The sequence below is a fragment of the Thunnus thynnus genome, chromosome 2 (genome assembly GCF_963924715.1).
Source record: "Thunnus thynnus chromosome 2, fThuThy2.1, whole genome shotgun sequence".
NCBI classification, from domain to species: domain Eukaryota; kingdom Metazoa; phylum Chordata; class Actinopteri; order Scombriformes; family Scombridae; genus Thunnus; species Thunnus thynnus.
The window spans coordinates 38,854,768-38,873,106 of NC_089518.1; the positions used below are offsets into that span (position 1 = coordinate 38,854,768).

Consider the following 18,339-nt stretch of genomic DNA (forward strand, 5'->3'; position numbering starts at 1 on the left):
CAAAGCAGATGGCGTCCACCAAGAGCCGGGTTCTGCTTGAGGTTTCTACCCATTAAATTGGAGTTTTTCCTTGCTGCTGTCACCAAGTGCTGCTCATGGGGAAATTGTTAGGTCTCTCTAAATCTAAGAGTACAGTCTAGACCTGCTCTATGTGAAAAGTGCCCTGAGATGACTTTTGTTGCGGTTTGGCGCTATATAAATAAAAATTGATTGATTGATTGATATGCGCCATATCATATCCGGACCATTTTAGGCTCACTTCCAGATTATGCAGTCATTATAAAGTTTTAAGAAAGAGTCTAATATGCTAATATATCGTTTGACACACAGAACTACACAGTGAAAATTAAGTATTTTCTGTGAGTGGGTAAACCAGCTTAACACTCTTCACTTAACACTTTTTTACACTTCTTCCTATAGTTTGGACCAAATTGTACCACCCTTTCCATAAAAATGTCCTAAAAGTTAACTGTTAAATACCTCCAATAGAGGAAAGAAGAAAAAACAAAATGCTGAAATATTGGATCATTTGAACATTTATTGAAATGAAAGCATGTGAGAAGTTTAGAGGGAAAAATCACTATTTGGTGGAGCTGTTAACAACTCACAGACATGTGAAATGTGACCCCAACTACACACTGCTTTTTGTAAGACATCAAAAGCCAAAAAGGTTGGAAACCACTGGTTTCATCTTTAACAATGTGTTGTATTTTAAAAGCTTGTTATATAGTCACCTGATTTGAGGGTAAAGTCCGTATTGGAGGAGTTGATGATGACATCACTGGTCTCCTTGGTGATGTCTCCGGACGAAACCTCGAGAGTGAGCTGACCCATCTGCATCCGGTACACACCGAGGGAGGGGGACGATACCTGACCGAAGGATGCTGACACACACACACACAGCTCATGTTAGTGTTGAAAACTAACCAAAACTGAACTTAAGAAGTTTTAGAAGTTTTGAGGACAGAGAGTAAAAAGCAAAATCTCAAACTGTATTACATGAAGTATCTGTAGGTTTTCAGCAAAACACCATGTGAATTCACTGGTTAGCTGATTCTGCAGGTTCAAGGGTAAACAAGAGTAATCAATTATCCTTTGTAGTGTTTGCTTGGACTGAAAGATTTTTGATTTTTTTGCTCTCAATGGCACACAGTTTGAGATGGGTGATCTAAAAGCTCAAAACATTGATTAAAGTCACCATTCTGTCTATAAAAACTCATAGTTTAAAGTCACCATTGTGTAATGTGTTAGAATTGGCCACCTGATCCGAACATCCAAACATATCACCCCCCCCCCCCCCCCCCCCCCCACACACACACACACACACACACATACACACATGCCACCCCACCACCATTGTCACTCACTGAATATAGTGTAAAGCTTACTGTTTACAGTGAATCTGTGCTATTGTGTTGTCAAGACATTATAATGCTACGGAGACATTAGAGACAGTGGTACATTGCAAACAAGCCGCACAGATCAGAAAGCAGTTGAACCATGGAGGTAAGTTACAACATAATTCTGAGTAACAACTAAATAGTTACACACATGCCCCTAGGGTAGGTATAAATCATAAAATGTCACAGAACTAACTAATGGTAAAACTGCAGTTTTTCTGCCACACAGCATCATTTTTTTCTTTAATTGCTGCCATTTTTCCACACAGTAATCCAGTAGAGACCTAATTTATTTAGATGATATTTCAGTATCGATCCAGCTACAATGTGCTATGATGCCAAACAGCTCATGCCAGCTTAAAAATAGCTGGTAAGTCGGATCAGCTGATATGACCAGCTGATGTCTGCCCATCTGCAGCAGCAACCAGATGCTCCGACAACATTGGTGCAACTTTCCAAATAGGTGTTATATGGATAAGCTGACCACATATTGGGAGTCTACATGGTTACTTTCCTGCCTGAAAAAATATTAAAACTTCATAAAGTGACATATCTATAGTCCTACAGAATTTTTTTAACAGCTTTCAGCCTGGCTCCGCCATTACTACCAGTGCTACTACTTCTTCCTCTCATGTTTGACTGAGGGCAGACTGGACATTACAGTGACTCAATGTTACCCCTGAGTTACAAAGTGGTATTACGAGACAATACAGGCTGAAGCTAGATACAATACATATAAGTCTTTGACATAACATCTAAAATTATTTCTTCACATTCTGTTGATAATTTTCGTTAATTTTGTAATGTTTTAAACTAAAATTCTGGCCAAATCTTTCACATTATACCCTTAAACTCACAGTTCTGTCCCTAAAATCTTCGATCAAAGATTAAGGTCTCTGTTATGTCTCTTACTTCGTCTCTTCACATTCTCAAACCTCCATTTACAGTTTGTTTTGTGTTATCTCTGTTGTTTTGTTCAGAAAATTCCACATAATGATAAAGGTTTAAATAAAGGAGATGGAGCCTTTTTACCTGAGGACTGTTGTGATTTTCTCAGTGATTGCCAAACTGGTGACTCGTTAAAATCCTGTGCTTCATGTTGAATGTTCCTCGGACCAGTCTCACCTCTGAACTGTCTGCTGAAACACTGACAAACAATATATTGCCAAAATATGTCAATACAGGTGATTTTTCCAACAATACAGATATTGTGTACAAAAAACACTTTTGCTGTTCAAAATGTAGAAAACTTTGGTCAAAGATTGTGGTGTTGTGGTGATTCAAGTGACATCACTGGAGGCAATTTATCAACCAAAACGGGGAGCTAAAACAAGCTAAAAAGCTCTGTAGAGCTGTGGAATTGTTAAGAATTGTGTGTGTGACCAATTTACATCAAACAGTCCTTTGACTCACGGTTATCAAAACTTTTGTTATTTTTGACAAAACAACTATCAGTAGAAAATCTAGCAAATCTACCATTACATTTCTAGTCTGGTAGTGTGTGTCATTTTTGCCAAATTTGTATTAATATAAATTTCTATTATTCTGTTGCTCCTCACCTACTAGTGGGAAAAATGACATTTGTTGTTAGATACAGTCCTAAAAGAAACAGTTTAATCATCTGTCGATTATATTTTTAAGTTAATTAATAGAAATAAAAAAAATGTATGACATGGATTTTGAGCAGATTTTGAGTGAGAATGTAGAGATGGATGGTAAGACAACCACAGCAAAGTCTGCATCCTCTTGGACGTGTTATGGTACCAGCTTTGGTTGATCAGCTGAACTGTACAACTGAAGATGGCTTGTTTACTGAGCTCTAACAGATGAGCTGCACACATTCATACACTGTGACAGACAGTTTATACAAACCTTTAGCATTCAGATGATGCTTTAAAAGGCAACACAGAGTCAGTCAGTACTCACAGTCTGGTCCTGAATGTTTCCCTTCCTGAGAACAGTCTTCTGTTCCTGAGCTTTAGTCTGCTTCTCAATGCTCATCAGCCTACAGCCAATCAAAGAACAGGACTGATGTCATCACAGCAAACATTATCATCAGTAATGCATGCAAAGTTCATTTTTTAATGCTACTCAAAAAGATAAAAATCTCATAAAAAGTAGTACAGACTCCCCAGGCTACAATTTTTGTAATGCTTTTGCATTATTTTATATATTTATTTGGATCCCCATCAGCCACTTCCAAGGCAGCAACTACTCTTCCTAGGGTCCACACAAGTCAACATTACATCATAATACAAAACATTAGTGATAAAATCCAAGGCAAAGGGGAACAAAACAAACAAACAAAACAAAAAAACTAATGAACCACCAACAATAACTATATATTGTAGTATATATGTACTACTTATATTCTATTAAAGGGACATAAATAGTCAGTAAAAGCATTTGATGCAGCTCAAAAATGGTAGTTGTACAACTGAATACAGCATATACAGTGACTAAGAATAACATGAAATTCCTCCTTAATGATCATAAAGTATCATGTATTCTGTAACAAAATATGATCTATTAGTAGACAACTCTGTTACCAGGATTTAAGTTGGACCTGGTCTTGAATACCCTTCCGAAGAGAGAAAAATATACAAGGAGAAACAAAAGAAAACTAAGAGGAAGAAGAAGGGGGAAGAGGAAGAGTCTTACCTTCCATACCCTCTAAGCTTAGCATGTCCCCTGGGGCTCTGACCTCCCCTGTTACCCAGTAGGCCTCCCCTGTATCCAACTCCTTCTCCTCCTTCTCCTCTCTCACCAAACAGACGGTCTACTCGTAGTAAACTACGAGTCTGTTTGATTTCCATGTTGTCTCTGAACACGTGTAGAAATAAAAGTGTAAAAAGGAGACATTGAGGTTTTAGCAGTGGTTAGTATTGGTGTTATTTGTTGACTACAATAGTGGGTTGCTACAGTAGGTTTGAGCTCTACTGTCATATAAACCCAGCCAGCATCGTGAGTAACTATCTTACTAGCTAGTGTGGAACTGGGAATGGCATGTTAGTTGTTTTTTCTGTTGGTCCAATACATACACACAACACACAGAGTAAATTACTCCTATTGGATGGAGTGGTGGCTACCTAACAGACTTGTTAACTAACAAGATACAACATGTAAATCAGACAGTGTTGGAATTGTTGGGGGTAGAGGTGTGCTGGTATACCTTTTTATGATATACAGAGGTAAAAATGGATGGTATCAATACTGCCAACCATTCCATTACTGTTGTACTTATTGTTGTTTTCAGAAGACAGAGCAGCTCTCCTGCCTTTATCAGCAGTTTTATTTTGTTTACCCAAAAAGAAGCAGCTTTCTACTGGTCAGAAAGACACAGAATAACCACAGCAGAGAACAGGGCTCTGATGTGGAGAAGGTGTGTAGAGCAGCAGTCAGCACTAGTGGCCTGAGCCAAGAAAATTCTTTGCCTTTTAAAAATCAATTTACCTGTTTAACACCCAGCAGATAAAACTTACAACAAAGGTCTTGCACTCAATCAATCAAATTGTTGTTGTTTTGTGAAAGATTCACAAAACAACAACAATCTACTTTAAGTTTGTTTGTTTTTTATTGATGTTATTTCTTATGAGTCCAACAAAGCTGAAATATATTGATCATATTCAGAGAGTAAAATAAATGATGTAATTTAATCATATTTCAGGATTAATAGTAGGATTTGAGAAAACTTAAATGATTATTGTGATAATACCGTTTGTATCGTAATATTTTGACCCACAATAATTGCAGCTTGAAAATTTGATACTGCAACATCCTTTGTTGGGCTAGCAGTTTCCTCCTGCTGTCATTCTTTGTGCTAAGCTAGGCAAACATGCCCTGGACTTGTGTCTGAACTGGACACACAGAGAAGAATCTAATATCCATCTTTTCATCTGCGTCAACAACTAACACTGCTCCCTTAAATATTCACCCATCTCTGAATTCTTGCAGTAAATTCTAATCAACAGTAAAAGTTCATTACAATAAGAAATGCTTCTTTAATTTACCTCAAACTCCTTCTGACTCTTCTGCCTGCCTGCTGTGGTATTGTCATTGTAGGTTCAAGGTCAATGAACTCTTTGTTCACAGCTGTGGCCAGGACACTCACGGTATCATAGTTCTCTTCTTCCTCTTCCTCTTGATTCTCTGAATGCAGCACCACCATGCAGCTGAACTCTGTCATTAATTTAGACAGGAACAGGCTTCCTTGAGACTGGAAATATTTCTTAGCTCCAGGCTTGTCCACGATGAAGTTGTCAGTGAAGAGAGCACTGGTCAGTTCCTTAAAGCAGGATTTGGCCTTCTGGACGTGAAGGCGAGCCCCAGCAATGATAATTTGTGGCCTCTCTGAATCATAATGGAATGTTACATCATAATCTTTGGCAATATTGGAGCAATCTTGTGATTTTTTCTTTTCCATAAAAAGAACAACAGCAAAGGACTCGACACGAAAGGTTTCTTGAACTTGTGAGTAGTTCACGATGAATTCCTTCAGACTGCGGCTGACTTCTTTCACTGGATTCAGGAGGCCGGCCACTGTTACTTTATCTCTTCTCTCTGAGTGGAACTGAATGTCCACTGTTCTTTTCTTTGAGGAGTTGTAGGTGTCTAACAACTTTTGGTTCAGGTCCACCCAGTTGTGGAGTTTCAGAACTCCGTGGTCTTCCACATCTAGAGTGTCAAAAGACAAAGCCATCTTTATCTTACTCTCTGCGTCATCAAGGGCACGGTCAGAACTCCCCAACAGGAAAACCCCTTTGCTCTCAACGCTGTAGATGGCACTGATGCCTTGGGATGTGAACATATCCTGGGACATGTCCATGGGATCAACTGTCCTGAGAAAGTCTAGAAGACGTGGGGGGATATCCAGCTGCTTTTTACTCATACGCACATTCCTCTCTAAGATCCATGATTTTGTCTTGAAAACTTCTGCAGGGAGTCCTGAAATGGTTAACTTGTGGGTGTCATCAGTGTAAGAGAGGCTCATCTCAGGGGAAATGTCCAGTGCTGCTTTCTGCAACCCGTCCTGCTTCAGGATGTAGAACATTGCAGGGGACAAATTCATTACCTCAGAAACAGAATTTGTGCGCTGTTCAATCTGATTCATGGCTTTGAGAACGATGCTCTCCACAGGAGCCCTGATTTGTTTTATATTGTCAGCCTGGCCAGCCACAGTCAAAGTCCCCCTGGATGTATCCAGCACCAAGGCAGCATCTTCCCTGACAACTGAGCATACTTCTTTCTCCACAGCTTTCCACGCAGGTGCATTCGCTGGACATTCAAAGGCTGTGTAGTGAGCCATTTGCTGACGGAAGGCTTTTTGGGCAGTACTCATCCAGTTATCCACGTGTTCGGCAGTCAGATCTTTCTGCCTCAAAAAACTCGGGAGAGGGCTGAGTTTCACCTCAGGGTTATCCAAGTCCACACTGCAGAAGTACGGACGCATCTGTTCATTGATGCTTTTTAATTGTTTCTTCATTAGGAGGAATTTCCAGACAGCGTGGTGAACACACTCTGTGAAGGGCTCGGGCATTTTCCATGTTGGTCGTTCTTTGCCGTACAAGGCGGTGCCCAGGGACTCATAGTAAGGATACACCTTCACAGGGATGGATCGCATCACATAGTCTTCTTTTATGCAAATGCTTTCAACAACTGCAGCAATACAGGGAATAGAGAAAGAAACTCAGGTAAGTGGTTGTAGCTACAAAGTATTTAAATAATATTGATGTTGTTTTAAGTTTAAGATTCATCCAGGTCATAGGATGTACTAAAAGGCCAAAACTATGTGGACATCCTTGCCCTAATGTTTGTCAACTTAATATCTGGGGATTTTTTTCCTGGTTTGGTTCCAATGAAAGAAAACCTTAATTCTACAAAATCTGATATTTCAGACAAAAGTGTTCTTCCAACTTTGTGTCAACAGTTTGTCATGTTGAAAGAGGAAAGAAATAAATACAATGTCCCCGTACACAAAGCCAGCTCCATAAAGAACTGCTTTTCCCAGTTTGGTGTGGAAGAAGTTGACTGGCCTGCACAATGGAATGTTTGGGTGTCCACATACTTTTGGCCAAATAGTATATGTCTTGTTGTTTGGTCTTAAAGACATCTCGGAGCTTGCCAGCATCTTCAAGTCCAAATAAGTCCAGTTTCATTAGACTTATTACTTCTAAATATTTAAAAGTTAAAATATACTTTAACAAATAACAGTGAGTCATCAGTATATCAGTAGTAAAGCTAAATATAAAACCTTTAGGATCATTGAACGTGACAATGGCAGCCTGTTCATCCGGGATCATGGTGATATGATCCGGCAAACTCCAATTCTTCTCAAAATACAGCTCCAACAAGTCTGGAAAGGAATTAGAAATAAAGAATTTTTAACCACAATAGCAAAAATGCTGCAAGTAGAAAACTTGTAACTCTTTCCAAAACCTGGATTACTGAAAATAAAGGCTGCACTGAGGGAATAATGTGACAAATTTATCAATTCAATCAATCAATTTTTATTTATATAGCGCCATATCACAACAAAAGTCATGTCAAGGCACTTTTCACATAGAGCAGGTCAAGACCGTACTCTTTAATTTACAGAGACCCAACAATTCCCCCATGAGCAGCACTTGGCGACAGTGGTAAGGAAAAACCCCCCTTTAACGGGTAGAAACCTCAAGCAGAACCCGGCTCTTGGTGGGCGGCCATCTGCTTTGACCGGTTGGGTTGAGAGCCACAATAACCACAATAGCAAAAATGCTGCAAGTAGAAAACCTGTAACTCTTTCCAAAACCTGGATTAATGAAACCAAAGGCGGCACTGAGGGAATAATGTGACAAATTTATGAAGCAACACAATGTGATTGATCATCTTATCAGGTACCTGGTCGCTCCATGATGTTCTCATACACAAATATATGCTCTGTATTGCATTTTATTGTTTTTGTTGCTTAGAAAAAATTGGCATGAATACCCCATTTCTGGTCAACTGCCATCTGTTTGTTTGTGTGAAATATAAATCTGTTATGGTTGAATAGGTTAAAGTTGTGGAATTAAAACAGTATGGGAATTTTATTCCTGGTAGGTTTATTAGATGTACTTTACTAATCCTGTTGTGGGGACAGTATAGAAGTAACATATTGATTGGGATTTACATGAGCCTTGTGTTTATTTTGTTACCTACAGTAGATTTGTAAAAATAAATGTAAATTATTAAAGTGACAACTTAAGCTTTCATCAGGAGGCCAAATATATTTTCTGGAGGGCCAGATTTGGTCCAGTGGCCACTATTTGTCTTCCACTGCTCCACATCCAAGGCTAGTTTTTGGTGAAACACTGATTTTAACAGTTTGTGTACCTTTAACCACAGTCGGCGGAAGACTCTCCACTCGGACACTCTTTGCTGCCTCCAGCGGCCGAGCGGTCAGTTCGTGTTTCTCCAGCTTCTGGCTGTTCTGACTCACAGTGAGGAACTTCTCCACATCTGCAAAAAACTCCAGATTACTCATTTAAGACTGGAACAGGCTCAACGGGTGAAAGGTTAAAAGAGTTTTACTGCAAAATGACAGACACACATGTTAAATTAACAATCTCAAAGATCTCTGTTTTGTTCTCTTTGGTGGCACCTATGGTGATAAGCAGTAAATGCAGGTGTGTTTTGGAACCTCACTTCACAGAGACCCAAACAGTGTCGTCAGTTGGCACCTGGTGCTGCCTCACACACAAGTGAGTTGAAGAGCGAGTCTGTTGTGTTAGCTCTGCCTACCCTCTCTGGCAGACCAATCATTGCTGGCTGATGGAAATTACATTGAATATTTCGATGGATTTGGCTGTTTCTAATTCTGTGGTTTTTCTTCCCAGATGAAGGTGGATGTGATGGACCGACAGATCGTTATTGCCATCCGAAAATACAAACATTTTCAAACACAGCAGTAACATTTAGTGCTATTTCAACCCCAAGATACTAAAAGCCATTAAAATGTTTGTATCCACTTAAACAGGAATGCAGTTCTATGCTTTGAAAGTGATTTCTAATGGTGGTAGCGAACAGACGTGGTGATAATGGACAACCCTGGCATGTTCCTCTACTGAGAGAAGAATACTGGGAGTATTTGACAGGAAATAGTCTATAAATGGTTCATAAATGTATCAAATCCAGTCCAGAGTATCCAGTCTGGATTAACTGTTGTTTTAAGTTTTCAAAATTGTACAAAAAGTCACTTTGTAAATAAAGTTCATTATGTTTCGAAGTTTGGAGAGTGGTTGACAATAAAGGATAAAACTATAAAGATTTTACAGCCACATTTCAAATCTACAGGAGAGGGTGTTAAAGACTGAAGAAACCTGATGAAAACCTGGTCTTGGTGACTGTTTCCTACCTGCAGGGCTGCTGAAGGTGACCACGGCTTGGTTGGTCTCCCAGATGATCTCCAGACTGTAGCTGCTCTCGTCCAACCCTGAGATGTTCTCCACCAGCATCGACAGCAGATCTCTGGACATTTTGTCTGAGACGTTGTTCAACACCACCGCAACGCTCTGAACGGACTCTGAACCTGAGAGGAGAAAAATAAAAACCTGCATCATCTGCCTTCTCTACCATTATTTTCATTAAAGGAATTCATCTGCATTTGTTTGAACATTAAAAAAGGAAAATTTGGATGAACAAGTCAATGCAAAATTACCAAGAAAAATTGGGTCAGAGTCAAGCAGAAACCTCTGGAGCTAAATAATGAAGCCAATGCAAAGTGCAAAAAACCGCAGTTCCTAGATTGGCCGCTTGAGGCTGGCTCCAAAAGCAAGTCAATCCCCTTAGATCCCCATGTTAAACTGCCCAATTTTTCTGCAGAAATTAGTTCTATAGCCAGTTTCCCCTTTTACAACAACTGTACAGGGGTGAATTTTTTTATAACTCACACATTTAAATTTGATTAAACTATAAAGTTTTGCATAATTCATTCGGCCCGCCTCAGCTTCACCTCTTTGCCCATTTTGGATTAGCTGGGATTGAGGCAGAGTCAGGAACTGCCAAGATGGTGACAGATGGAGCCGCCCACTTTGAGCTTCAAAACTGCCTCAAAACCAATGGATGGCTACGTCCATATTTCTTACAGTCTATGGTAACAGTATATTTCACAGGTTATTTCCTAAGACTTTCCCACAAAGAACAATATAATCCATATAATTTGTTATCTATTATGGGGAAAATCCTTAAACAGTTGTTCGAGTTTAGTTGTGTTTTAAAGCAGTTGTTGATTTACTTGAAAAAACTTCTCTACTTAAACCCAAGTAAATATGTATTTATTATTAATTTATTATCAAAGAACTCCATGGAACATTTTTGCATTTTCAGTTCACTTGCTGTACGCTGACTTAAGGACTTGTAGGTTACACTGTGTAATTAGTTGACTGGGAGTGGACCAATCGAGCTGTGCCTTATATATAATGGTGCCAAATTATTAATAATATTAAATTTATATCCATAGCACTGTTCATGCAAAGATGCAGCCCAAAGTTATATACACAACAGGATTAAAAACAAATTCAGCCAAAACAAAAATAATTAATAAATAAAATTTGACACTTGAACAATGCAATAAATTCAATTGAATGAAATACATGAAGTTCTTTCCAGAAATTTGCAAGAAACTGAGCTTGACACAGTACATGGTTACAGATTACTTTATAACTTTATTCATGTTTTAATCCCTTTCGAAGAGCTTGTCAACCATATTCAATGATAGCAGGATTGCACACATCAGTATTTGATGACAGTAAATCAATATAACGTTGTTAAAAAAGGACACTGTGACCATAAAAACCAGAGCAGCAGACAGACTTTTACCTGAGACATCATCACTGTTTGTCGGGCTCTGAGGAGGAAAAACAAAAACAAAGTTTTATTCACACAGAATAAAACGATGGCAGAGAAAAAAAGTCTAAACGTGTTTTACATGCAGACTGTAAACTACCTCTACTGGAAGAAAAAGGATGTAGAACATTGCAGGGGACAAATTCATTACCTCAGAAACACCATTTGTGCACTGTTCAATCTGATTCATGGCTTTGAGAACGATACTCTCCACAGGAGCCCTGATTTGTTTTATTTTGTCAGCCTGGCCAGCCACAGTCAAAATCTCCCTGGATGCATCCAGCACCAAGGCAGCATCTTCCCTGACAAAGGAGCGTACATCATTCTCTGCAGTTTCCCACGCAGGTGCGTTCATTGGACATTCAAAGGCTGTGTAGTGAGCCATTTGCTGACGGAAGGCTTTTTGGGCAGTACTCATCCAGTTATCCACGTGTTCGGCAGTCAGATCTTTCTGCCTCAAAAAACTCGGGAGAGGGCTGAGTTTCACCTCAGGGTTATCCAAGTCCACACTGCAGAAGTACGGACGCATCTGTTCATTGATGCTTTTTATAAGATTCTTCATTAGGAGGAATTTCCAGACAGCGTGGTGAACACACTCTGTGAAGGGCTCAGGCATTTTCCATGTTGGTCGTTCTTTGCCGTACAAGGCGGTGCCCAGGGACTCATAGTAAGGATACACCTTCACAGGGATGGATCGCATCACATAGTCTTCTTTTATGCAAATGCTTTCAACAACTGCAGCAATACAGGGAATAGAGAAAAAAACTCAGGTAAGTGGTTGTAGCTACAAGGTATTTAAATAATATTGATTTTGTTTTAAGTTTAAGATTCATCCAGGTCATAGGATGTACTAAAAGGCCAAAACTATGTGGACATCCTTGCGCTAATGTTTGTCAACTTAATATCTGGGGATTTTTTCCTGGTTTGGTTCCAATGAAAGAAAACCTTAATTCTACAAAATCTGATATTTCAGACAAAAGTGTTCTTCCAACTTTGTGTCAACAGTTTGTCATGTTGAAACAGGAAAGAAATAAACACAATGTCCCCGTACACAAAGCCAGCTCCATAAAGAATTGCTTTTCCCAGTTTGGTGTGGAAGAAGTTGACTGGCCTGCACAGTGGAATGTTTGGGTGTCTACATACTTTTGGCCAAATAGTATATGTCTTGTTGTTTGGTCTTAAAGACGTCTCGGAGCTTGCCAGCATCTTCAAGTCCAAATAAGTCCAGTTTCATTAGACTTATTACTTCTAAACATTTATAAGTTAGAATACACTTTAACAAATAACAGTGAGTCATCAGTATATCAGTAGTAAAGCTAAATATAAAACCTTTAGGATCATTGAACGTGACAATGGCAGCCTGTTCATCCGGGATCATGGTGATATGATCCGGCAAACTCCAATTCTTCTCAAAATACAGCTCCAACAAGTCTGGAAAGGAATTAAAAATAAAGAATTTTTAACCACAATAGCAAAAATGCTGCAAGTAGAAAACTTGTAACTCTTTCCAAAACCTGGATTACTGAAAATAAAGGCTGCACTGAGGGAATAATGTGACAAATTTATGAGGCAACACAATGTGATTGATCATCTTATCAGGTACCTGGCCGCTCCATGATGTTCTCATACACAAATATATGTTCTGTATTGCATTTTATTGTTTTTGTTGCCTTAGAAAAAATTGGCATGAATACCCCATTTCTGGTCAACTGCCATCTGTTTGTTTGTATGGTTCAATAGGTTAAAGTTGTGGAATTAAAACAGTATGGGAATTTTACTCCTGGTAGGTTTATTAGATGTACTTTACTAATCCTGTTGTGGGGACAGTATAGAAGTAACATATTGATTGGGATTTACATGAGCCTTGTGTTTATTTTGTTACCTACAGGAGATTTGTAAAAATAAATGTAAAAGTTTTGATGCAAATTATTAAAGTGAAAACTTAAGCTTTCATCAGGGGGCCAAATATATTTTCTGGAGGGCCAGATTTGGTCCAGTGGCCACTATTTGTCTTCCACTGCTCCACATCCAAGGCTAGTTTTTGGTGAAACACTGATTTTAACAGTTTGTGTACCTTTAACCACAGTCGGCGGAAGACTCTCCACTCGGACACTCTTTGCTGCCTCCAGCGGCCGAGCGGTCAGTTCGTGTTTCTCCAGCTTCTGGCTGTTCTGACTCACAGTGAGGAACTTCTCCACATCTGCAAAAAACTCCAGATTACTCATTTAAGACTGGAACAGGCTCAACGGGTGAAAGGTTAAAAGAGTTTTACTGCAAAATGACAGACACACATGTTAAATTAACAATCTCAAAGATCTCTGTTTTGTTCTCTTTGGTGGCACCTATGGTGATAAGCAGTAAATGCAGGTGTGTTTTGGAACCTCACTTCACAGAGACCCAAACAGTGTCGTCAGTTGGCACCTGGTGCTGCCTCACACACAAGTGAGTTGAAGAGCGAGTCTGTTGTGTTAGCTCTGCCTACCCTCTCTGGCAGACCAATCATTGCTGGCTGATGGAAATTACATTGAATATTTCGATGGATTTGGCTGTTTCTAATTCTGTGGTTTTTCTTCCCAGATGAAGGTGGATGTGATGGACCGACAGATCGTTATTGCCATCCGAAAATACAAACATTTTCAAACACAGCAGTAACATTTAGTGCTATTTCAACCCCAAGATACTAAAAGCCATTAAAATGTTTGTATCCACTTAAACAGGAATGCAGTTCTATGCTTTGAAAGTGATTTCTAATGGTGGTAGCGAACAGACGTGGTGATAATGGACAACCCTGGCATGTTCCTCTACTGAGAGAAGAATACTGGGAGTATTTGACAGGAAATAGTCTATAAATGGTTCATAAATGTATCAAATCCAGTCCAGAGTATCCAGTCTGGATTAACTGTTGTTTTAAGTTTTTCAAAATTGTACAAAAAGTCACTTTGTAAATAAAGTTCATTATGTTTCGAAGTTTGGAGAGTGGTTGACAATAAAGGATAAAACTATAAAGATTTTACAGCCACATTTCAAGTCTACAGGAGAGGGTGTTAAAGACTCAAAAGAAACCTGATGAAAACCTGGTCTTGGTGACTGTTTCCTACCTGCAGGGCTGCTGAAGGTGACCACGGCTTGGTTGGTCTCCCAGATGATCTCCAGACTGTAGCTGCTCTCGTCCAACCCTGAGATGTTCTCCACCAGCATCGACAGCAGATCTCTGGACATTTTGTCTGAGACGTTGTCCAACACCACCGCAACGCTCTGAACGGACTCTGAACCTGAGAGGAGAAAAATAAAAACCTGCATCATCTGCCTTCTCTACCATCATATTTGAAAACTGGTTAACAGTATATTTACCTGGTTATTTCTTAATAATTTCCTCCAAAGAACAATACAATCTACATAATTTGATATTAATAATGGGGAAAGTTCTGAGAAAGTTATTTGAGTTTAGTTGTGTTGAGTTTAAAAGCAGTTGTTGATTTACTTGAAAAAACTTCTCTACTTAAAATCAAGTAAATATGTATTTATTATGAATTTATTACAATTTATTGAAACTCAATTGCATATTTTCACATTTTCAGCTGACCTGCAGTACACTGACTTAAGGACTTGTAGGTTACACTGACTAATTAGTTAAATGGAAGTTGACCAATTGAGCTCTGCCTTACATATGATTGTGCCAAATTATTAATAATATTAACTTTATATCTATAGAATTGCAGCCCAAAATTTTATACAAAACAGGATTAAAAGCAAAATTCAGCCAAAACAAAAATGAATACATAATAAATTAATTAAAATTAATAAATAAAATTTGATATTTGAACAAGACAATAAAACATGAAATTAAATACATGAAGTTCTTTCAAGAAATTCATAGGAAACTGAGCTTGACACTGTTCATGGTTACAGATTACTTTATAACTTCCACTGAGCAAACTGCATCTGCTGATGAAGGCCATGAGATGTGGCTGAAAGCTCCACAAAAACCAAGAACATGGATCATGTGATAAGAATTTTTTGGTTAAATTCCTCAGAAATTAGCAGGACTTTACCAACACATAAAATAATAACTGAATTTTAAAAATATGACATTTTCAGTGTAAACTTCCTGTAGTTTTACTGTGTATTTTTTATATAAACACAGTCTGTTTTTACCCTCTTTGTTCTCGGCAGAAGCTCCATTTCCAGGTTCAACTTCTGACTTCTGAGTCTTTGAATCTGTCGATGAATCTAAGAGTCGAGAGAATCAGGTTTGTCCAGTTTTCATTGTTTATCTGCACACATGAACATGATGAAACACAAGAACGTCCACAGCAGAAATAAAACATCAACGTGCTCATAAAATATCTCATTTCAAACCAAAGTCAATAGAAAACATTTTATTTCATTGTTTAAACCTATTTTTTCTGCTGTAATATGGGAAAAATGTTAAGTTTCTCCTTTTAATCCCTTTCAAAGAGCTTGTCAACCACATTCAGTGAAAGCAGGATTACACATATCAATATTTGATGAGAGTAAATCAATATGACATTAAAAAAGGAAACTGTGACCATAAAAACCAAAGCAGCAGAGTTTTACCTGAGACGTCGTCACTGTTCTTCGGACTCTGAGGAGGAAAAACAAAAATAAAGTTTTAATCGCACAGAATGAAACGATGGCAGAGAAAAAAAGTCTAAAAATCTATTTTACATGCAGACTGTAAACTATTCAAGATGTAAAGAGTTTAGCTCGGATGTTTCAGTGTGAATTCAAACAAAGCAGCAACTTCTGCCACAGTTTCACCTTCAGTACTTACAGACATTAAGAAGAGAAAAGTGTCAGAGAAGTAATTTTACAGTCAGCATACAACACATTATAAAGAAGATGAAATAAAAACATTTTAAAAAAGTTTAAGAATACATATACAACAATATCTCATCATTGAATGGTGTCTTCACACATGGATAGGTATATGATCAAGCTTCAGGCAAATCCCAAAATATGTCTAATATTATTTTCATGATCGATTCATCTGCAGATTATTTTTTGATTGTTTCATTGTTTTGTCCACAAAATGTCATGGAAACCCAAAAATATTCAGTTTACAATGATGTAAAAGAAAGAAAAGCAGCAAATCTTCACATTGGAGAAGCTGGAACCAGAAAGTTTCTGGAATGTTTGTTTTAAAAATGACTTCATGATGATGAATCGATTATCAAAACATTTATAATGAACCCGATGAAGAACTTGAGGGAATTAAACCCTCAACCCTTCATCTGTAATGGGCTAAAAGAGCCAAAACACAGGAATGGTCCTTTAAATTTTACACATTTTGCCATCCACTCATTTGAATTTATTCAACATAAAAAAGCAAAATCTGTTGCTGAAGGTTTTACACCCTTGAGAATTAAATCACATTTGCACAAATAAAATGTGCAAAGAAACAAAAGGAACATCAGGTAGTTTCTGTGTTCAGCAAAGTGTTTGATATGTGAACTCATAAAATGTCTGATATATAAAGACTTAACCTGCACAGAACATCTTTACTGCTGCTCACTATATCAATGTTTAACTTCAGGCTCCTGCAGTTAGTCTCAGTGGTGAATATTCTGTTTCCTGACTGTTGGTGCTGTTTCAACACAGTTTTAAGATGATACTTTTCCTGTGACATCCTGCATGTTATCACCTGGATGTTTTTATGGTCTCGTAAACCTCAGAATGAAATATTATTGTCGTCATTAGTTAATCATTAATCTGTGCAGCAGGCTGCTGTGCCAGTCAGTCAGGTTATGACTGTAGCACAGAGGAGCAACACCCTGTCAGCCTGTAGCCTCCAAAACACACAAACAGCAACAGCAGAAGAAGAACAGAGTGCTAAAGTCCAACTTCCTGCTGCCTTCACAGTCAGAATGAACAGGAGGAATGATTACAGTGAGGAAAACCTCTTTCACTGTTACTATGGACACCTGACTGTTGTTTTAACGTGTCCTTTAATCTGACTCCAACATGTTGAAAGTTAAAATGATACACAAACTTCTTCAAACCTTCCTGTTAATCTAAACTCTACTTACTGATGCAGAAACCAGCCGTAACTTGATAGTTTTATTCTCCAGGATGATTTCATGGTTTTCCTTCTCGAGGACTCGCTGTCTCACTGAAATCACATTAAACAGTTGTGTCAGAACAAATATCGCAACAGATGTTGAACCCTTACACACTTTATTTACTTCAGTAAAGGTTTGAATGATGCACTTTCATAAGCAGAGGTGGAAGAAGTATTCAGATACTTTACTGCAGTAAAAGTACCAATACAGCAACGTACAAATACTCCATTACAAGTAAAAGTCCTGAAAAATCTACCACAGTAAAAGTACATAAGTATTATAAGCTTGTTGTAGATCAAGTATTGAAGTAGTCAAGTACAGATACTTAAAAAAATGTACTTTATAACTGTCCACCCCTGGAAATCATCTGTCTTAAAAAATAGTCTTCCTCAATGAATATTGAGCCACGTCATCCAATACAGCACTCCACTGTTGTGTGTGTGTGTGTGTGTGTGTGTGTAAACGGGATGAAAACAGGGTTATTAATCTGGATTTTACATTTCACATCCCTCATTTAATCCCTGCACTTGTCACTTTCATATATTTCATCAAACTGGACTTTAGATTGTGCGTTCAACCTCCACTAATACATAATTTAATTATTTAATAATTATTTGTTTAATTTTTGCTCTTGTCACCTTCAAATATTTCATATACGTCATTTCTTCGTCCATAGCGTCCGTATTTCCTTTGTACAGTCAATATTTAATTTCATGTTTTAAATCTTTTTCAAAACTATTATTATTCCATTCTGTAAATAGATGTTAAAATTTCAATTTAATTTTAATATTACTTAATTTAATTAATATTACTTTAATTTCATTATTATTATTATTAGCTTACTTTTGTCTATTTTTATTCTTCTGTGTTGTGTGTTTTTGGGGAGCAAACACCAAGACGCATTCTTTGTACGTTTGCATTGGCTAATAAAACAGATTCTAATTGAATGAGCTGCTGTATGTCATGCTGACATAAAATCCCAAAACCAAGAATCA

General features: G+C 38.0%; 1 protein-coding gene across 2 annotated transcripts in view; it reads right to left on the reverse strand.

The window, feature by feature from the left end:
- LOC137170358 (protein mono-ADP-ribosyltransferase PARP14-like) overlaps positions 1-18,339 on the reverse strand; it is a 33,359-nt gene that overhangs the window by 13,145 nt on the left and 1,875 nt on the right. For both annotated transcript variants that reach the window (XM_067573678.1, XM_067573668.1), the window contains exons 2-17: positions 17,312-17,394; positions 15,840-15,867; positions 15,417-15,491; positions 14,360-14,533; positions 13,336-13,461; positions 12,591-12,692; positions 11,413-11,996; positions 11,235-11,262; positions 9,772-9,945; positions 8,751-8,876; positions 7,651-7,752; positions 5,411-7,055; positions 4,062-4,223; positions 3,327-3,405; positions 2,433-2,547; positions 735-884 (exon numbers count right to left, since the gene is read on the reverse strand). In XM_067573678.1, the coding sequence (XP_067429779.1) occupies positions 735-884; positions 2,433-2,547; positions 3,327-3,405; positions 4,062-4,223; positions 5,411-7,055; positions 7,651-7,752; positions 8,751-8,876; positions 9,772-9,945; positions 11,235-11,262; positions 11,413-11,996; positions 12,591-12,692; positions 13,336-13,461; positions 14,360-14,533; positions 15,417-15,491; positions 15,840-15,867; positions 17,312-17,394 (3,753 nt within the window). The remainder of the gene's footprint in view (positions 1-734; positions 885-2,432; positions 2,548-3,326; positions 3,406-4,061; positions 4,224-5,410; positions 7,056-7,650; positions 7,753-8,750; positions 8,877-9,771; positions 9,946-11,234; positions 11,263-11,412; positions 11,997-12,590; positions 12,693-13,335; positions 13,462-14,359; positions 14,534-15,416; positions 15,492-15,839; positions 15,868-17,311; positions 17,395-18,339) is intronic.